This window comes from Doryrhamphus excisus, linkage group LG20 (assembly GCF_037039965.1).
Source record: "Doryrhamphus excisus strain RoL-2023G ecotype Guam linkage group LG20, RoL_Dexc_Guam_v1.1, whole genome shotgun sequence".
In the NCBI taxonomy this organism is placed as follows: domain Eukaryota; kingdom Metazoa; phylum Chordata; class Actinopteri; order Syngnathiformes; family Syngnathidae; genus Doryrhamphus; species Doryrhamphus excisus.
This window is the reverse complement of record NC_136376.1, coordinates 5,752,082-5,772,235: the sequence shown is the minus strand read 5'-3', so window position 1 is coordinate 5,772,235 and position 20,154 is coordinate 5,752,082. Positions and strand designations below refer to the sequence as shown.

Sequence of the window (20,154 nt, the reverse complement as noted above, 5' to 3'; positions counted from 1 at the left end):
AAATAATAATGTAAGCTAAGTAAATAAAACCTATTGAAGTATGATAAAACCAAAATACAATTATTCTAAACAAAATAAAAAATTTGTAATTAAAAAATGTAATGTATAAATTAAAATAAATTAAAATGTATAATGATACATAACCAAATATTATAAAATGATAATGTATAAATAAAAATGTATAAATTAAAATAAATAAAAATGTATTATGATACATAACCAAATATTATAAAATGATAATGTATAAATAAAAATGTATAAATTAAAATAAATAAAAATGTATTATGATACATAACCAAATATTATAACAATACATTTAAAAAGATTGGCTTTCCAAAGATTATATAAGTGAGTGCCAACTGAAATATTAAAGCAACAAGGACCAGTTCCACTATGCTATGCTATGCTATGCTATGCTATGCTATGCTATGCTATGCTATGCTATGCTATGCTATGCTATGCTATGCTATGCTATGCTATGCTAGTGTAAGGTACATAAAAAGATACAATAAGTTAACACGGTTATAAACTTAAACTTTAAAAATGCATAAATATGTTTAAAACAGTTAAAAGTAGTGATAATTAATGTCTTATATATAAAATTCACAGACACCCCACTATTTTCAAACATGTTTAAAATGATGAAATAATCCAAATCTCCTTTGTTGGCGTTTGGGTGTAATACCGCAAGATCCACTAGGGGGTGCTAGCAGCGATGGCGGGTATAGAGTAGGTGATATCACAACAGAGAAAGAATAAATCCTGATGGTGGAGGGGCAACGCTATGCTATGCTATGCTACGCTAGTGTAAGGTACATAACAAGATACAACAAGTTAACATGGTTAAAATGCATATATATGTTTAAAACAGTTAAAAGTAGTAATAACTCATGTCTTATATATAAAATTAATTTGTAAAAACAGACACCCCACTATTTTTAAATATGTTTGCGTCAAAATTATCAAAATCTCCTTTGTTGGTGTTTGGGTGTAATACCGCAAGATCCACTAGGGGGTGCTAGCAGCGATGGTGGGTATAGAGTAGGTGATAAAACAACAGAGGAAGAATAAATCCTGATGTTGAATACATGTCAAGTCATCGTGGATTGTCTTCCTTATTCTGTACCACAGGCTGTGGAGGGGTAACACTATGCTATGCTATGCTATGCTATGCTATGTGAATGCTTACACAAATGAGTGCTTGCTAATACTAACATAACTGATCTGAGTTATAGCATTTTGTCTTGAAATAATGACCTATATTTTAGTGTGTTTTAACTCACTTTATTATCACAACACAACATAATAACCAACCAACCTTGAAGCTGTTTAAAGCACATTGTTGTTTCATTAATCACTGTCTTTGTTTCTGTCTCAATGCTGCTAGAGGTTCACCAATACTCTTCACTGCACAAGTCCTCCATAACACCTTCAAGACACCTAGCCCCTCTAAGGTAACAAGACAAAAAACAAGCTGCATGTGTCATTCTACTGTCTCGATGTGAAACTAGTTCACATAACTCCCTAGTCTCTTGGGTCTGACTTTATTCTGCCCCGAGAACGAGGCTGGAATTGAAATAGGTGGCAGACATGTGAGCTGACTTTTGAATAAGGAACCACCAGCCTGCAGGGAGATGATCCAGTTTGACGTGAGCATCTGGCAGGTAAACTAAATCAAAATGGAGCTTTCCACTATCTAACTATGATGTGGTGAATATAAAACCAAGGCTTCACAAATGTTCTAGGAAGCTTAGGGAAGAGTAGCTCATTTTTATGTATGTATGGTGGTGTGCCACAGGGCTCTGTTGTTAGTCCCATCGTGTTCTATTCACAGATGATATGTGTTTATAAAGTTCGATTGACATTTCTCATTTAAACTCTTTTGAGGAATGTTTCAATATGTTCCATTTCCTGTTCTATGGTTATTGTCACAGCTCAGATGGAAAAAAAAACTGATGGCAAGGTTAGACGGACTTAGTTTGCAGTATTCACACAAACATAAGAATACATTAATGTTTTTGTTTCTTCATTTGTATGTGTACTCGCACACACACACACACACACAGAAACATAAGAGATTAGAATGAAATGTCAGGCAAATACCAAAGTCTGCACTCTGCCCTGCATCCAGCATGTGTGTGTTTGTGTAACACATAAATCATGACATTTTACTATTTTAGATGACTACATGAGATGAAACATTGAGAAGTTGCAGTAAGAAAAAAAAGCAGAATTTAAGATTTCAAAGCGTTTTTCCCTTCCCCGGTGAGAGTGAGATCATTCTGATGGAAGGTGTCTTTTAAAGAATTTCCAAATGGCTGCCAGTTAATTTTGCTAACGTGAAATGAATTGAATCAGCAGGGCTACTAAATCAATACAGCAGCCTTTGTGGCTTTGGAATGTGCTGCCATGACGGCACGGACGTGCACTTAATGGTCTGCATAAACTTAAGAGAGCAGCTGCATACGCTTGATATTGATTCCATTGGAGACACGGTGGAAAAATTACTGACGGTAATAAGAAAAAGAAGAGTAGAAGATCTTTGACAAGCGTTTTTGGACTAGCTTCTCAAAAAGAGCAGAATGCTCATGTCATGTAGAGCAATGGTTTTGGCTGCAGGAACCAATCATCACCATTCAATGACGAGCACCGACCCAAATTGTGGACTTGTAAACGAGTGCTCCTGTCATATAGAGGATCTTTGACTAGTGTTTTCGCAGTAGGTCCTTAATAACAACAGAGAGCGTCTGCCATATCATACAGTATAGAGGATCTCTGACTCAGTGGAGTCCTGGCTGTCAGCAGTTTTGCAATAGGTCCTTCAAAACAGCTCTCGTCATATAGATGATCTTTAACTAGAGTCATGAGCCCTCCAGTCATATACAGGTCTTTATAAACAGCACAGTCCTCCTGTCATATATCAGATCTTTGTCTAGCATTTTTGCTGTAGGTCCTTAAAAACAACAGTCAGTGCCTGCCTTATCTTATAGAGAATCTCTGACTAAACTGTTCTGATGTCATACAGAGGATCTTTGTCTAGAATTTAGCCATTTTTTCAGTAGGTTCTTAAGAAAAGCTTGTGACTCTTTCGCGTTTTTGCAGTACATCCTCAAAAACAGTAGAATTCAAATTTTTGTCTAGCATTTAGGAATTTTTGCAGTAGGTTATTCTAAACAGCGGAGTGCTCCTGTCATACGGAGGATCTTTGACTAGTGTTTTTGCACTACAGTACGTCCTCAATCTTTGCCAGCACACTCCCGTACCATAAAGGTTCTTTGACTAGTGTTTTTGCAGTTAATTCTCATGTCATATAGAGGATCTTTGTGTATCGTTTTTGCAGTAAAAACATGCAGTCCTGTCATAAAGGATCTTTGACAAGTGTTTTTACGCATTTTTTATCACCTACATTACCTACTTCATATCAGTCTGACGACAAGCCGTGGGCAACGGTGTGATGAGCTGTTGCTACGGTAACGCTCACACAATTTAGTATCTATCTATACTATTTGAGTTTGACATTGTGAGGGCCTGTCAGTAATAAAAGGAAGGAAGACGGTGCGGATGGAGGAAGAGCGGGTACAAGAGTGAGAGTAATAACAGCAATCAGGCAGCATTAGCAGTAATTGGTGCTGTGAAATGTGACTCATCCACGGTGAGGTACTGTATAGCGGCCCAAACTTGGGAAGACCATCAAGCCATCACTTGAGTTCACTCCATCTGTGAGCACAGACACACAACCTGCACTCTGGTTTGACATCCGCGTACACACACACACAGTGGAGGCCGCACTGCAGGGCGGGAGTGAGACATCGCACTTTCAACCTTTCCCAATGGAGCGACACTTAACACAAAGGACCTCTCCTGTGAACACAAGATGCCTCACGCTGCCTTCACATGCATAGAGCGTAATGGGACATTGTATAGTTGTTCCATGCTTTGACAATGTGACGACCGCACTGCACCAGTATAGTACATCATACCAGATCCCCACATTCCAGTCCATCATACACATGTGGATGATGGTAGTTATTTCTATATTTTGCCATTTCAAACTACAAATGTCTTTCTATCTCCAATGATGACAAATACACAACTGTTAAAGAAGTATTTGTTAAACCTGGTTGTCTGGAATGGATGACAATGTAATCAAGTGTCAGTTTGGTAAATATTATTCTAGTACTGTATAGTATTAGAACTTCTGGGGTATTACATCTTCTCTGTTTCTACAATACTCAACTTCAAATCTTCATCTCTCCGGCCTACTTCTGATGCCTGTCCTTCATGCATTCCCTCAGCCGACACGTCTGGACACTGTCCCGTCTCTTTGCGGTCACACGCTGGAGGTCCGGTTCTGAGCACGTTTAGCTTAGCGCTGACGTTGTTGAAGTAGTTCTTGAGGTCTGCCACGGGTCCTTCTTCGGAGAAGAGCTGTTCCACAAAGGCCTGGGCGTACTGATCCGAGGTGACCAGGTCCAGGTTCAGAGATGGGGATAAAGAAGCTGCAAAATGAAGGTCAGAAATGTTGTTTTAATGTGCTAACATGCAAACTGACTGGCAGCTTTCTTGAATTATGAATGGAACCAGCAAAAGTATGATCGACTTTTTTCTGCTTAAAAGGCTACAGGAAATTGAAAAAGGAAACTTACCCATATTCTACTGCTGATTACTAAAGAACACAAAAAGGTAGAAACGAACTTTTTTTCTGATGAAAGATGAGAGTCTAATCTTTCTTTTGGTATATACCATGTAACATGTCTATATAGTCCAAGAACACAATGCCATGTGTCTTGAAAAATCCATCAAAATCATCAAAAATGGCCGGTACCAAGAGGGATGGCTTTTGAAAGTTTTTTGAGATTTTTAATTAAAAAATAGTTAATAAAATTAGTTTAAATATACATTATGTATAGTATAGTATTTCCATATTATCTGGGGTGCTGGGATAGGCTCCAGCACCCCTGCGACCCTTGTGAGGATAAGCAATAAAAAGTGAATGAATGCATGAATTCATAATATTCTATTACTTATTATGAAGCATTTTCTGTACAGGTTTCTTAAGGTAAAAGTTTGACCTCTGCAGCATAATTAATTAAAATTATGTATGACATATTTATATTAAATGAAACATTCAACAACCTCTGGAACAGAGAAACTGAGTTCCGAGGGCAGGCCTACCCTAGGATGTGAAGCAGCTTGAGAAAAATAAGTCTGTCATATTTACACATTTAAAAGTTTAGTTCCGATAGTGAGAGAGTAAACAGAATAAGCTCCATCAAATCCGTTTTTCTGGGTTAGGGGAGGCCCCAACCATATTGTATTCTCTGAGGGGAGTCTCACTGTGCCACGCCAGTATAATCCCTGGTCTACTGTGTATAAAAATAAGTAATTCATTTCTTTATTAAAGATTTGCATTCCAAGGGCCCATCTTGAGCAGTTTACATTACCTATCTCGGCCTGCATGGCGGCGAGCGTGATGCTCACGCTCTTTCCCGACTCCCTGTCAGTCAGCATGATTCCGGTCATGGCTCCTTCCTCGGGTCCCTCGCACGGCAGGGGGAGACCACCTCGACTTTTCACAACATCCACTGTGTTTGACTTGTAACGCCTTGAAAGAATAATAATAATAAAAAAAATATTTATTTTAACATGACAGGTTGTCAGGAAGAAGCTAATTTGCGTGGCATTTGTGAATAAACATCTTGTACAGTCAGTCATTGCGGATCCGGTGTGTGCAAATGATGCATTTATGCTTTTATTTTCATACGTTGCTGTCACATTTGACAAGATGTTGACTTAAAAGTTAAGACAGATACGCTAATTAATGTTTATTTGTGCTTTTGCCGTCATAGTCGTAACAGGATCTTTGTTTGTGTGTGTGCATCCAGTTTGGACTTCTACATCTGGTGTGTGGCAAACTACTAAATCATGGAATGCCTACAGAAAGTGAAAGTGAAGTAATAACAGTTTCCACTCTTCATTTTGTGTCATTTGTGTGTTGGCCCAATACTTTTGCACACTTAGATGCTGCAGTTGTTTGCATTAACCTGAAAGCAGGTACAATCTGTGCCAGATCCTCCTTGTATTGCTCCAGCACAGCCCTTGCCGCCACGGGTTCTTCCCGCCCCTCCATTCTCGCCAGGTGAACCAACATTTGGGTGTGGAATGCTGCTCCGCTGGCCCAGAACCTCAAAGACCTGCAGGTCCAACAATGTGTCAATAAACTGACTCTTACTACTCCCAATATTCACCCACCTGGAGTCACATTCCCCCCCAAGCAGACAGGTCTTCAGCTGGGTCAGGGTGAGGCTGAGCTGGCCCTCCAGTCTCAAAGAGTCCTGGTACAGTCGAGTCTTATCGCTCAGGTTGATCCTGCAGCGCTTCAAGTACTCCTCCATGACCTCCTGGAGCTCCCACACCCTCTGCTGGAGGTGACGGTTCATTCAGTGACTGTTGAAACTAGCCGCCATCGCAACATAGGCAGTACCTGGCGTGATGATGACCCCGCTGCCTTTACTTTCCCCCCAGGGGACAAGTGCTTGGATGACATGTAGAGCATGTCCATCACCATGGTAACCGCCAATCCCAGCAGGCCGGCCAGGCGGGGCTCATCTGAGAATGAAGACAGCCGTCCAATCAGATCCCTCAGGTAAGTGGGCGCCTTTTTGCCAATGTCACCCTGCATCTGGAAGGAACAGAAACATCTATGAGCATATCTAGCATGCATATTCACAGATTCCTTCATGGCGTTGTGTGCTACAGAAAAAGAGTGCTGCAGGTATGACACCAACAGAGGGCGCTGTTTCACAATTCATAATTTTCATTTCATTTCAGGACAATGCTTTGCTTAATGGGACCTGTAACTGCACGCTTTACTGCATGTAGTTGTTTCTTCATGTGCAAACCCGAATTTAAACTAAAATAACAGTAAGGGCAAATTATACGGTTAAAAGCAGCACAAATTGGGTTTTTCCATTTGTCACATTTTGCAACCATTCGCTGGGGTCTGCTGGGATTCCATGAAAGCATCTTTTAGCATCAACTGGGACCTGACATTTGAATTCATACTTATTTTTCTGCCTCTAACAGCATGTGATATGATGAGCATTTCTCAACACAATAGCCCTCCATCAAAGGACAAAATGTTAGAATGAGGTTGTATTTATTATAGTATAGTTTAGCTTTTATTGCTTTCATTTTTCTGTCTTTAATGGCACGTAATAGCAAGGTTGTTTTTAAATGGTAATTTGCCCTTAGTCAAATGACAAAATGTGCAACTCTTTGGAGAGGGCTGAACTCTTTCTCTCACAGATCATGGTCAAAAAAGCAACAATGTCATGGCATTGCACATTTTTACAAAAAAATTGCTATGCTCTGATGTTCTCCCTGTGCATGCGTGGGTTTTCTCCGGTTTCCTCCCACATTCCAAAAACATGCTAGGTTAATTTGCGACTCCAAATTGTCCATAGGTATGAATGTGAGTGTGAATGGTTGTTTGTCTATATGTGCCCTGTGATTGGCTGGTGACCAGTCCAGGGTGTACCCCGCCTCTCGCTCAAAGACAGCTGGGATAGGCTCCAGCATCCCCCGCAACCCTCGTGAGAATAAGCGGTAGAAAATGAAAGGAAATTGCAATTTGTACACCTTGAACAGCCTACCAAATACCAAAATATGTTTTAACACAGGTAAGTATTATTTCTGTTTTTGTTACTTGTCTTGTTTACCTGCAGTAGTTGTTCCTGGAGGCGGGACCTGTATTCCTCATCCTGATTGGTGAGCAGCAGCGGGTGCACCACACCTAGGTCAGGTATGGCTCCACCTTCTAGCATAGTCCGGTATAGCAGTGAGCCAATGGCGTGTTTTGCTCCAGAAAGGTCTTCTTCTGATGACAGCAGCTGGCCCATGTTGACTTGTTTAGTAGCTCATGGATCATCTGTGAAGAGATTTTCAATGGATAAGTTACAAAAAAAAGAACAAAAGTATCATAGTGGCTGCGCTCACAGATAATCTAATATTTCATAGACGTTTAGTGGCCGCATTCCATTTCAAATTTGAAACAAATGTTCACATTTCAAGCTGCTTTCTCACCCAGCGGGCCTCTCTAGCTTCTATTTCTCTCCTTTGTCTGCCTGCTGCAGTTGACTTTCAACCAAAACAAATCGCCTACAGAAACAAGCTGAGCCGTAAACTTAGACCTCCCCCTCAGTCACGGGGGACCAGGACCTGCAGCCGAAAAGCGACCCGGAACACAAAACCTCTGTCTTCTTTTTTTTTTCAAGAGCTATCTTTAACAAATGCAATTTAAATTAATCCTCCTACTTTGAAATGTGTGTGTGGGGGTGGTGGTGGTGGTGAGGGGGGGTCCCGAGAATAAGCCAGAGGCACCTTGGGAGTGAAAATAATAGCGACAAAGTCTTTAAATACTGATAAATAGGCCAAGGGCTTCTTTCAGGGCTTTTTATTTAGCTAAATGGAACAGCGGTGGACTTGGTGGTGGTGTGATGTTGACTTTTTTTGCACTAGATTAAATATGGGGCAAGTGGAGGGTGTTAAGAGATGTTCTTTATTATCTGGGACAAGAGCTTGTAGAATTTTGCCAGGCATGGGGAAGTGACACAGCGCCTCTTGACTGCAGCTCAGGTTACGACGGCTAAAAATTGGACTGGAATTTGGGCGCGTTTAAACTAGGGATCATGCACAAGATTCTCGGGCAGATGGGGGAGGGCAAAATTTTCTAAAACAAAGTATTGGGGGAGGGCAAAATTTTCTAAAACAAAGTATTAGTTTACATCATGCGTGTATGTGAATGGGCAAACAGCTGGTGTGTGATAAGACAAATAGGGCCGGAATCGTGTAAGTGGCCAATTAAACGCGGAATCTCGTGAAAATTGACATAATGTGAGTGAAATGCTGTCATTGTTAGGAAGTGGAATGTTTGTGCGGGGAAGTATTTCCCCGGCGAACCCCTCAATCATGGCAGAATCTCATCAGAAAGCCGTTCCATCCCGAAATAAACATGTCGAAACTGCACCTGAAACACCAGAGAAAGTTGGTGTCATAACTTTGTCATATGGGATCGTTTTACAGCACAAAGTGCCTTTTTAAGTTTGTCCCAAAGTCCCTCAATAGGATTCAGGTCGGGTTTTTGACTACGCCAATCCAAAGTCTTAATTTTGTTTTTCTTCATCCATTCATAGGTGGACTTACTGGTGTGTTTTGGATCATTGTCCTGCCGCAGAACCCAAGTTGGTTTCAGCCTGAAGGTACAAACAGATGGCTGGACATTCTCCTTCAGGTATTTTTGGTAGACAGCAGAATTCATGGTTCCCCAGGTCCTGAAGCAGCAAAACAGCCCAAGACCACCACACTACCACCACCATATTTTACCGTCTTCATTATGTTCTTTTTCTGAAATGCGGCATTACTTTTATGTCAAATGTAATTGGACACACACCTCCCAAAAAGTTCATCTTTTGTCTTGTCAGATCACAGAGGTTTTTCCCAAAGGTCTTAGCGTTCATCAAGATGTTTTCTGGCAAAATTGAGATTAATCTTCAGCAGTGTTTTTTGTGTTGAAACCCAAGAACCCAAGTTGGTTTCATCTTGCGGTTACAAACAGATGGCCGGACATCCTCCTTCAGGTATTTTTGGTAGACATCAGAATTCATGGTTCCCCAGGTTCCAAAGCAGCAAAACAGCCCAAGACCACCACACTACCACCACCATATTTTACTGTCGGTATTATGTTCTTTTTCTGAAATGCAGCATTACTTTTATGTCAAATGTAATGGGACACACACCTTCCAAAAAGTTAATCTTATTTTGGGTATTATTTTGGTATTTTTTCCTAAAGGTCTTGGGGTTCATCAAGATGTTTCTTGCAAAATTGAGATGAACCTTCAGCAGTGTTTTTTGTGTTGAAACTCTGCCATGTATGTTCATTCATTGATTCATTCATTTTCTCCCGCTTATCCTCACTAGGGTCGCGGGGGTGCTGGAGCCTATCACAGCTGTACACCCTGGACTGGTCGCCAGCCAATCACAGGGCATGTATGTTGTTACGGACTAATATTTACATTTGTTTGATGATCTGAAACATTTATGTGTGACAAAATCAATGTCATTTTTTTATTTGGACGGAAATTTAAACAAAAAAACACGGAATTTGGGGAAAAAATCAGAAGGATTTCATAGGGTCCTAGGCAAACAACATGGCACTATCCTGAATGCACAACTCTTTACAGTTATTATCCTAGGCTACACTTGTTTGTTTGCTTTGCTGAGCAACAGCAAGAAATACGGTGACCACTCCATTCTAAAATGGAGACTGGCGGTGCAGTTATTACATGTATGACACTAAAACATGACTTTAGACATCGCCTGAAAAGCTCATAGAGGTTTTATGATGATTCCAGTTCATAATGCAACTTACATATTATTTATGGGGAGGGTGCTTCAAATTGTGCCGTGGTAGATTGTGCTGAGGGAGCGCGAACGGTACTCGACACGCCCCGGGTGCTTGCTCCATCACGCTACGCCATCTCGTTAATGTGTGGCTTGTGTCAGATGGACGCAGCGTTTGCTTCTTCATCCCTCTCTGACTCACCGCTGACACGCTTCGCACTCCTCTAAGAGCAAATTAATATTTCAATGTGCTGATGTCTCTCACACACACACACTCATTCATACACTCAAGTCTTCCTCCTCCTTTTTCTTGATCTTTTCTAAAGGCCTCTTTTGCATTGGAGTTTAAAGATGAGAGGAATAAGATGGAGGAAAGGCAATAAAAAGATGATGAGGGAGAAATAAGGGAAGTGAGGTATGAGATTGGAAGGAAAGAAAACGATAAAGAATTGAAGACGAGCAGGAGGCCAGACACTTTAATCCCAATTCGTACTTATTACAAGTCGAACAGCGGTGTAAGATTAAAACAAGAAAACAACTTCTTAGCCTCACAATGACCTCTTAAGTTGTTGCTCCATCTCAAAATGCTCTTGCACGGATTTCAAACTCATATTGTGCGTGCACACACACGCACACCTGCTGCAGTTTGTTACCCACAAGGGGAATAAATCTTTATTAAACCCTGAGGCAGGAATAAAAGTCAACATGCGCTGCTTATTTTTCCCCAAAATGTGTAAGATACAGTGGTTCAAATCTAACCAAAACTGGTTCCCAGGTGATGTTTTCACCAACTTGAATGACCTTATCGTCTTTAAAACACATTGATCGTGTAGTTTGGGTTCCAAGTTGAATATGCTTGACTTTTCATTGGAAGAAAGAAAGCCAGTTATTTGTTGCCGGTTTAAACAGTCGCCATCATAAATCCTTTATTAACTCATTCTCTACAAAAGAAGTATTTATTTGTTATTTTCAACCCAACCGCTCCCTCCCAGAGGTGTATTTATACATATTTTACATTATTTTTGCACAAAAGGCAAAAAGAGGTGATGATGCAACTCCACAACAGAAACTGGTGTTTTGCTGAAACTTACCTACTGTATGTTCTACTGATGATTACTAAAGAACGGAAAAATGTAAAAGAAAACTTTTTTCCAGATGAAAGATGAGAATATATGTAGAGCGAGAACACAATATTCTGAAATGAAAAATTTAAATCATCAAAAATATCCGGTACCAAGATTTTTTTACGTATTTGTAATGTTTTAAACAGGCTAAACCCAAACCATGTGCTAAATAGTTATACATCTTAAAAGAAAAAACAACCAGCATGTGTCAAAAAGCCAAAGACAAAGCAAAACGCATGAAGTCTTGCGTTTCTGATATCAGTTAAAAAGTTCAGTCAAACAACTTTTCATCTTTGAATTGCTTGCATTGTTCCTGTAAGAAATCAAACGTTTTGATTAAAAATGCAATGCAACCACCTCCCCTTAAAATATGCAAACTCTGTGGGTGATATTATAATTTCCCCCGCATTTCAGAGTCACATTAAAGGTCTAAAGAACGTGTCATGTGCGGCTGGAGATGGATGGTGATTATAACCACCCTGAAAGCCCGCATTTAAAACAAGACGAATGTCTCTGTTGCTATTCAGCTTCTTTGTGTTCCCGGCGTTCACTGTGACAACTTTCATCAGGCCGTAATATTGAACGTGTCCATGCAGAACGGCGATATTAATTCTCCTTTTCAGCTGCTGCCATTTGCAATAATTAGCACGGCTGCTGATAAGTGGACATAACAGCGTTGAAAAATGGATGCTGTCTGACACCCAATGCCATTCGGTGATGCTTTGTTAAACTCGAAGGATGGACCAAGGAGGAAACTGTGAGGATAGGAAACTAATAAGTGAGGTGGGCTATTATACATCTCCATCATGTTGGAATAATCCTTACCAGGAGTGACAATATGAGATATGAATTATGATGGGAGATTTTGGAGTGAAAAGTATGTTAACGCCACCAAAACGATTCATCAAATGGAACAACACACACAACCAGCAATGTTAACTAATTGAAACTAACACCACTACTGATTTTAGAGGTCAAATCTCAAGTCGCGTTTCAAGTATAGATGAGCGAGTCCAAGTCAAATCCCAAGTCATGGCAAGCACCTCAAGTCAATTGCAAAGCCATAGGCTTGGGATTTCCGAGTCCTTACAACTTGTCTCCAAATAAAATGCCATTTTAACAATGTAACAGTATTTGTTTTGCTGGAAATTACTCATCAACAGGTCAATTTGAGTCTAAGGTCATGAAAATTGTGACTCAAGTCCGCCTGAAGCATGGAAATGCATTGTGGTGTAAATAATGTCATTTCACCAAATATAACACACGGACACGGAGTATAGTTCACCCTCTGATTTAAAAAAACTAAAGCGTAACCCCCTTTGACATTTTTAACTGCTCTGTCGGTCACTTAGCCGTGACACGGGGGCCATATTCAGCCAGGCTTAAAGAGGAAATATCATTTAAAAAGGCCATGGTTCATGAGTGTGACTGCCATTGCATTAGCCTTGTGGGAATGGATGGTTTGCGATTAGATGAAAGGTTGCTTTATGAGCGCTCACACTCTTTAAAACAAATACAAAATGAATTTATATTTCCTAATAAAGACTTATTAGATATGTATTGTATTGTTAAGGCGCCACATTGTCACATTAACTTATAGAGCGCAGGAATGTGGAATGAATTGTAATTCAATTTAGCTAAACGCTTCTTGTTGTCAAAAAGAGCCCCCTGCTGGTCGGAAAAATTAACCACCGCGCTTGATGATGTATTTCCGCTTCCGGTGTAAACAAACATGGCGGTTTGTCTCAATTTAAACGAGTTTTTTTACTTGCTTTTATGGTTCAGATAGGATTTAACGGTGACCACGATGGTTGACACAAACACGGAACCGAGTTTCGTTCGATATTTTTGCACGGCTGGTAACGGAATGGAGCCATTTTTAGTCGACGAGGTGACGCAGAAACTAGCTGGTCAAGATGTGAGTTTTGTATATTAGAGTACATATCGAGCTGTCTTATGTTTTTTTTTATCATAAATTGTTTGTGTTTGTAGATTAAGCGGTTGCAAGGAAAGGTGCTGTTCACCTCCTGTGCAAGGATAACCAAAATCCGAGATGTCAAGTCTGCAGAGAGACTCTTCTTGTTGTTGAAGCAAAGCTCACCTGTGACGCTGCCCTCTATCACTAGCCCAGGTAGCAGCTTGGACACGAAAACTGCTCAAAAGATGCTGAATAAATATATGTAACTGTTTATTTCTCTTATACTCACAGTAAGGGCAGCCTCTGTGTTGCAGTCCACACTGATGAGCGACCTGAAACAGTGGACTGATGCTGCAATGACATGGAGGCGCCTGCAGGGGGAGCTAGCAGCTAACACAGAAGAGCTAGGTGTCCCAAAAAGGGATGAGGTTAGGAGTGGCGAGGATGAGGAGTTGAGAAGAAGTGACCACAGGGAGGAGGAGGAGGTTAGGAGTGAACAAAATGGAGAACAGACACTGGAAACAAGGGGAGAGATGTTGCACAGCAGAAAAACAGGCAGAGGCGACATTCAGATGATGAAGAAAAGGAGAAAGATAGAATTTAAAGATGAGCCATGTGCTGACGACAGTGGGAAAAGCAGCGAGGAAGACTGCTTTCCTGCTGGAAAACACAGTAAGCCTACCTTGTTATTTTCATGCTCCATATCATCCATTTTCAGTAGCACCAGTTCTCATTAGGGTTATGGGTGAGCTGGAGCCTATCCTCGTTGACTTACACTCGCCAGTCAATCACAGGACATTTACAAACAATCACTCACACAACTTTGAGTCTCCAGTTCAACAAACACATGTTTTTGGAATGTGGGAGGAAACCTACACAAGCACGTGGAGAACATGCAAACTCCACATATATGTTCTGACAGAGCGTCACACGTGGGAGCAGCCTCCCTGTTATTATTGTTTTCTTTTATTTCAGTTAAAGATAAGACAACAATAGAGGTCCCATTCTCCTTTCGGATCAGCTGCAAGTGTTCCGGATCTCTGTCACGCATCCTCAGCATGCAGGTACATGAGTTAATAGAAATATTACTACTATCAGGATAAAACACACTATAAATTAATAAAATCACAGTACAGAGTATACTGTATGTATGTACATGCATAGATAACATAATTCCAATTATTCCAAAGGAGATAAGCAAAGTGATGGGAGTGAGTGTCAATCGACTGTTAGGCTGGAAGGCTGACTTGAGGAACCCTCAGCTGGAGGTAAACGTTTTTATGACTCCTAATGAATTCAGTATTAATATTAGCGCTGCTCATCTTTTGTCCTGCAGATTAGCATGTACTTGACTGATGACCACTGTCTGCTTGGAATTCCACTAACCAGGTTACACACTGGACGCAGGCCTTGAATGCATCTTGTCTTGTTGTATTGGTTTGAGTTGTTGTATATTTCCCTCAGGTTACCTTTGGCTAATCGGAGCTACATCAAAACGACAGGACTGAGGCCCACAGTTGCCTGGGCAATGGCCGAACTGGCAGAGATCCAAGTACAGTATTGTTAAGTTTGGTTAGACTTCAGTCTTTTATGCTGAGTAATTTTAGAAACTGATGAGGGTTTGAATATGATTGTTTTAATGATGATGTAATCATTGTATTGTATTATATATTGTTATGCTAATGGCCACATAGTCAGGCTTTAAATCTATGCAACACATTGGAGGCTCTAAATTGCCCTGCGTTATGAATGGGAGTGTGAATGGTTGTTTACCCTGCCTCTCACCCAAACTCAGCTGGGATAGGCTCCAGCATACCCCTGCAGCCCAAGTGAGGGCAAGCAGCATAGAAATGGATGGATATTAATTAATTCATTTGATTATAGTTTTGTTTCTATAATTACTTAATCAGAATCCATTTTTTCTACCGCTTATCCTCACTAGGGTCACTTGGGTGTGCTGGAGCCTATCCCAGCTGTCTTTGGGTGGACTGGTCGCCAGCCAATCACAGGGCATATATAGACAAACAACCATTCACACTCATAATTCATAAATAATAACTTCAATTGTAATAAAAATCTTACTGTTAATATATATTAATACACATATTATTTATTTATTTATTATTACAATATAGCAATACAAAACATTAATATATATTTTATTACAATATTGTAATACAATATTAATGTTAAAATACTATACTATGTTAATGTTACAGAACATGTACATGTACTGTACATGTGCATACAAATATTTTAAAAATAGAAGTAATTCAAGCCTGTTAAATAACTCTTAATAATGAATGAATGAATGAAAGTATATCTATATGTGTCATGTTTCCCAGCCAGGTTTCCGTGTCCTGGATCCTATGTGTGGAGTCGGAACCATCTTAATAGAGGCAGCCCAGGAACACAAGGTCCGGACCAAATATGTGCATCTGCTGTGTACAATTAAGGCAGGGGTCTCAAACTTGTGCCCACACTTGACATTGAAGTAAAGTATTAGTGTGGCCCACATGATCTGGGTGTTCTATATGGCCAGAATTAGTCATTTACTGAAACGGCAGTGGCCTTTTCACACAGTGGAATGAACAGGGGGGCCACCAGATAGAACACTGCTACATTCACTGTGCAAACACAAAAATTACAACACAATATGTAACACATTTAGGGAAAATGTGACTACTATGGGGAATAATAACTACATTAACACTAAACATGTAACTTTAGAAAACTTTTTTTAATTATGTTTTACATTTTTTGTGGAATACTTGATGGGGCCCAGCCTCATCCAGACTCTACCTCCACGTAAACTGAGTTTGAGACCCTTGAATTAAGGGAATATATAGTAATATAGATATATGTCTTGGATTTTCAGCTTTCCTGTTTCCTGGGTTTGGATATTGATGACGGACAGCTGAATAAGGCCAGGGACAATGTCTCATTTGCACAGCTGGGAGACAGGATGCACTTGCTAAAGGCTTCATCTACTGGTGGGAAATCTGCACCAAAAATCATCACTTAGTCATGTGAAATGTGTAATCTGAATAAATATACAGTTAGCACCAAGTATTTGGACACTGTGGTTGCGTCAAAGATGACGTAATCTGTCCCCTGTGTCAGATATCGCTTTGCCGAGTGCGAGTGTGGACGCAGTGGTCTGTGATCTCCCATTTGGAAGAAAGTTTGGCACCAAAACCAACATGGCCGCCAGCCTGCCCATCATCCTCAAAGAGATGGAGAGGTGCGTTCATCCCTAAAAAACACTTAATTAGGAATAAAATGATGATACAACACAGGTTTAATAGCACTGTGCTTCCAGAGTCCTCCGTGTTGGTGGAACCCTGGTGCTCCTCCTCAGTCCCCAGCTGTCCTGTGTCCTGAAAAAACTCCTAACACACAAACACCCTGCAGGACCCTCATCGTCTAACCAGGAAGAAGACCCTCAACCTGGAATAGAAGACTGCTCTGTTCTCTCAAAACATCAAGAAGCCCACAGGGTTTCTACTCAGGGAAGAGAACCTCCAACTGGGCTACAGACCAGTCCACCTGCCCCTCTGTCCTCTCTGAAGCACCAGACCACTCTGAGACTCAGCTTAGGTGCCATTGACGGACTTCTGCATAAATATATAAAAATAGACACTGAAGGAATCAGAAAACTGACACATTTTTGACATGTTAACTCAATAAATACTTTTTTTAAACATTACCTGTAAAGATATTTTGAATGAACATGAATATTTGAGACCATACAGCAATTTAGTCAAAATGTAGTATAATTAGGTTTAAAATAACCACATTTAATGCACATTTAGTTGCACGCTGTATCTCTCTTTCCCCGTGCTTGCAAACATTGCACACAACTCCTGAAAAGTCTACTCAGGCCACGCCCCCTGCATGTTCTCTGCATTCCTAAATCACATGCCCGGATTATTTACTAAAATATTAAGGCCACACTACTGCAGTAGTGTACTGCAATGTAATATTTTTTATGGATTTTACTGTAGTCTGCAATTACCACATTGTTGACATTGTTTACTTTGAATAGTTACAGAATTCCCCAGCTAAACTTGCCAGATAAAGTGTATTGAATGTTCTTCTCCTAAGTCTTTGATGGTACATGTTCTTCTGCTACGGTGGGAGAGCTTAGGTGATAGTAGCATGCGTACAGGTTGCTGCAGAGGTGTGAATTTGTTTGGGTCAAGTTCCTGGTATCTGGCATTGAGCTGAAATAAACTACATGCCATTTGTTCAGATTGATACTGAAAATTTGGAGAAAGAGGTGAAAAACCCTTAATCTGTGGAATCAGTGTTTCAAATACACAAACAATACTCTCACTTTTAACACTTTCAGGACTTTCTTTGTTGTGCTGCTCACACACCGAAGCCACCGAATCACAATGCTACCATCTGCCACTGTTTAGCCCTACTTAGCCTAGTTAAACTACCCAGACACGGCCACTTCATGGACTTAGGCTTTCATTCACTTCTTCTTAAGCCAATCACTTGTGATTTTGGGGGTTTGACACCTGCAACGCAATCAAGGCCACACCACCGCGGCATCAATGACATCAATGGCTTAATTCATGAGCACAAGGTGCAACTAACTCCACTCTTGATACTGTAGGTTTGGAATGGTAATGGTAATGGTTTAATTTCAATTGAACATGCATCAGATTACAATTGAATGCATCGCATAATCAGTTCACAGTTCCACATGTCCAAAAGGAGTAAGAAGAAGCAAAGCTTATTAAATCCTACCCCTCCATCTGGTACTTTTACAATCCGTAACTGTTACATTTGTTCACTTCCTGCTTTCCATAATACATTTTACGTTTTTTTTGTTGTTTTTTTAAATAATGTACCTCATACCGAAGTACGAGGTGATATGACCATACAATGGCATTATGTGTACCATAGTAACTGTCAATATAATGATATACAAAGACATATCATACATAAAGATATATCAAGACTCTTCATCCTTGTATTCAGCAAACATCAACTGCTTGTTTGTTGTATGATTAGCTTCTTATTTCATATTTTGCATAATAACACTAACATACTAATTATATTATGTACTGGGCTAAATAGGACTGTATGATTCTGAATGGGGTTGGTTTTATAATTAAAAATAATATATAAATATACATTATATTTAAATGTTTAACTACAGTACTGTGAACAAACATTAAGCTCCCTCTGCCTCCATGGACGAGAGCACGTCTATTGCGCATGCTCACTGCACGGCGGACGCCATGTTGGAGCAGGAGTGGGTTCGGGTGGCTATTTTCTGACGCCGTATGTTTTTCTTTAAAATTATCCGCCTTCACACATCGCTGGTGTCTGTCAACCGAGCGCGTCGGGCGCTCTGAACGACAGTGGCCATGATGAACTCCAGCGTCGACCTGTCCCGGAGGAATCCGCAGGAGGATTTCGAACTGATCCAGAGGATAGGAAGCGGCACGTACGGAGATGTGTACAAGGTAAAAAGCTGCAGTGAGGGGGTAGCAGTGAGTGGGTTCCATTATCGGACACTGTGTTTGAGGCATTTGTAGCAGAATTGTGCATTTCGGCTTCTTATATATTGCGTAATATTGCAGATATTGTCAACAACGTTAGTACAAACTGCGCCAAAAACTCGAAGCTGTTGCAGGTTTAGATACATATGATCATAATACACATGAAGCTGATGTTTAGCTTACATCCCCACTTTAGCTGGTTTTTACATATCTTAAATCCAATCATTTACGTTACATTTGGACTTTTTGCCAAAGTAGCCGACAAGCTGTGCAAAAAATCTGAAGCGAAATGAGATGTCAAAACGCAGCGCAAGTGTGTGAGATTGTGTGTGTGTGTGTGTGTGATAGAGAGAGAGAGAGAGAGAGCGAGCGCTAGCTGTCCGACATTGGACTCAACCGATGATAGCATCGCGATGCTAACCTGGCTCCAGCAGTTCCGTAGGAACTTTGACGTAATATCACAACTTTTAAGTTCCGAATGCTCCCTTACTGACACCTGGAAGCGCCAATCGCTTCTCTTTTTCTCCGACGCTAGCTGCCTCTTGCTTTGGTTCATAGTGACAGCTGCCCTGCGTTGAGCCCCAAGCTAGCAAGCTGCGATAACAGCAACAACAACAACATTAACACCGTTTATTGTCCTCCTCTACCTTCTATGGCTGTAATGTACCAGGCGGGGGGTTGTTACAGAACGAGGTGACCCAATTTCTATGTCGGCAGTTAGATTTTTATTGTGAATAATGTCCCTTATCTCTGGTCAACAATCAGCCAAGGCCCTATGTCTGGGAGCAGAGCTCTCAGGACATGATGGCTGGGCTTTTACTGCTTGTTAATTAGATGTGAATTCCAGTAAAAGTGAAGCAAAATGTGTGGGTTCACTTCTGTAGTCCGGCACTCTGGTCCAGGCAGCTTTCAACCTGTCAGGGCTCGAACCTTTCATCCACAGATCCCGCTCACGCTGGCCCAAGACCCAAGAACCCAAGCTGTCAATTCGTTACTCAGCTTTGCATTGGGTTTTGCTATGGTTATGGTCACATTTTTTTTTTTTAATCTGGTGATGCAGTCATCTCACACAGGTTGTTTTTGGCCCGAACCAAACAAACCAGAATAGAGTTGTTTTGAACCGGACCAAAAATGACAATAATGGACCCAGAGAGATGGGTCTTGGTCCGCCTGCCAGCACATTCTGAAA

At 40.7% G+C, this 20,154-nt stretch overlaps 3 protein-coding genes and 1 long non-coding RNA gene across 12 annotated transcripts in view; 3 read left to right on the top strand and 1 right to left on the bottom strand.

The window, feature by feature from the left end:
- The first annotated feature begins 1,292 nt into the window (after positions 1–1,292).
- LOC131108162 (uncharacterized) lies at positions 1,293–9,356 on the top strand. Of its 2 annotated transcripts, none has more exons than XR_013625089.1 (6): positions 1,293–1,664; positions 4,296–4,512; positions 6,071–6,428; positions 6,526–6,646; positions 7,728–7,799; positions 9,195–9,356. It is a non-coding gene; the product is annotated as an uncharacterized LOC131108162 (long non-coding RNA). The 2 variants fall into 2 exon arrangements; XR_013625088.1 differs by having other exon boundaries at positions 7,728–7,804; positions 9,195–9,355.
- Positions 4,116–14,012, bottom strand: LOC131108161 (uncharacterized). Of its 3 annotated transcripts, none has more exons than XM_058058989.2 (7): positions 13,733–14,012; positions 7,722–7,930; positions 6,485–6,682; positions 6,253–6,419; positions 6,045–6,194; positions 5,445–5,605; positions 4,116–4,499 (listed from the first exon to the last, which is right to left on the bottom strand). In XM_058058989.2, the coding sequence occupies exons 2-7, from the start codon at positions 7,899–7,901 to the stop codon at positions 4,207–4,209; spliced, it is 1,149 nt and encodes a 382-aa protein (XP_057914972.2). In that variant the 5' UTR covers positions 7,902–7,930; positions 13,733–14,012; the 3' UTR covers positions 4,116–4,206. The 3 variants fall into 3 exon arrangements, with proteins under 3 accessions (XP_057914972.2, XP_057914970.2, XP_057914971.2); XM_058058987.2 differs by having other exon boundaries at positions 6,253–6,422; positions 13,733–13,993; XM_058058988.2 differs by lacking the exon at positions 13,733–14,012 and adding an exon at positions 8,086–8,254 and having other exon boundaries at positions 6,253–6,422.
- Positions 13,212–17,712, top strand: thumpd2 (THUMP domain containing 2). The gene is made up of 11 exons (XM_058058985.2): positions 13,212–13,443; positions 13,518–13,656; positions 13,735–14,115; positions 14,419–14,507; positions 14,634–14,711; positions 14,780–14,832; positions 14,908–14,995; positions 15,789–15,860; positions 16,322–16,436; positions 16,567–16,687; positions 16,766–17,712. The coding sequence occupies exons 1-11, from the start codon at positions 13,333–13,335 to the stop codon at positions 17,115–17,117; spliced, it is 1,599 nt and encodes a 532-aa protein (XP_057914968.2). The 5' UTR covers positions 13,212–13,332; the 3' UTR covers positions 17,118–17,712.
- Positions 17,713–18,696: 984 nt separating this feature from the next.
- Positions 18,697–20,154, top strand: part of LOC131107837 (mitogen-activated protein kinase kinase kinase kinase 3-like) — a 32,464-nt gene continuing 31,006 nt past the window's right edge. For all 6 annotated transcript variants that reach the window (XM_078799318.1, XM_058058228.2, XM_078799315.1 and 3 more), the window contains exon 1: positions 18,697–18,929. In XM_078799318.1, the coding sequence (XP_078655444.1) occupies positions 18,831–18,929 (99 nt within the window). In that variant the 5' untranslated portion in view covers positions 18,697–18,830. The remainder of the gene's footprint in view (positions 18,930–20,154) is intronic.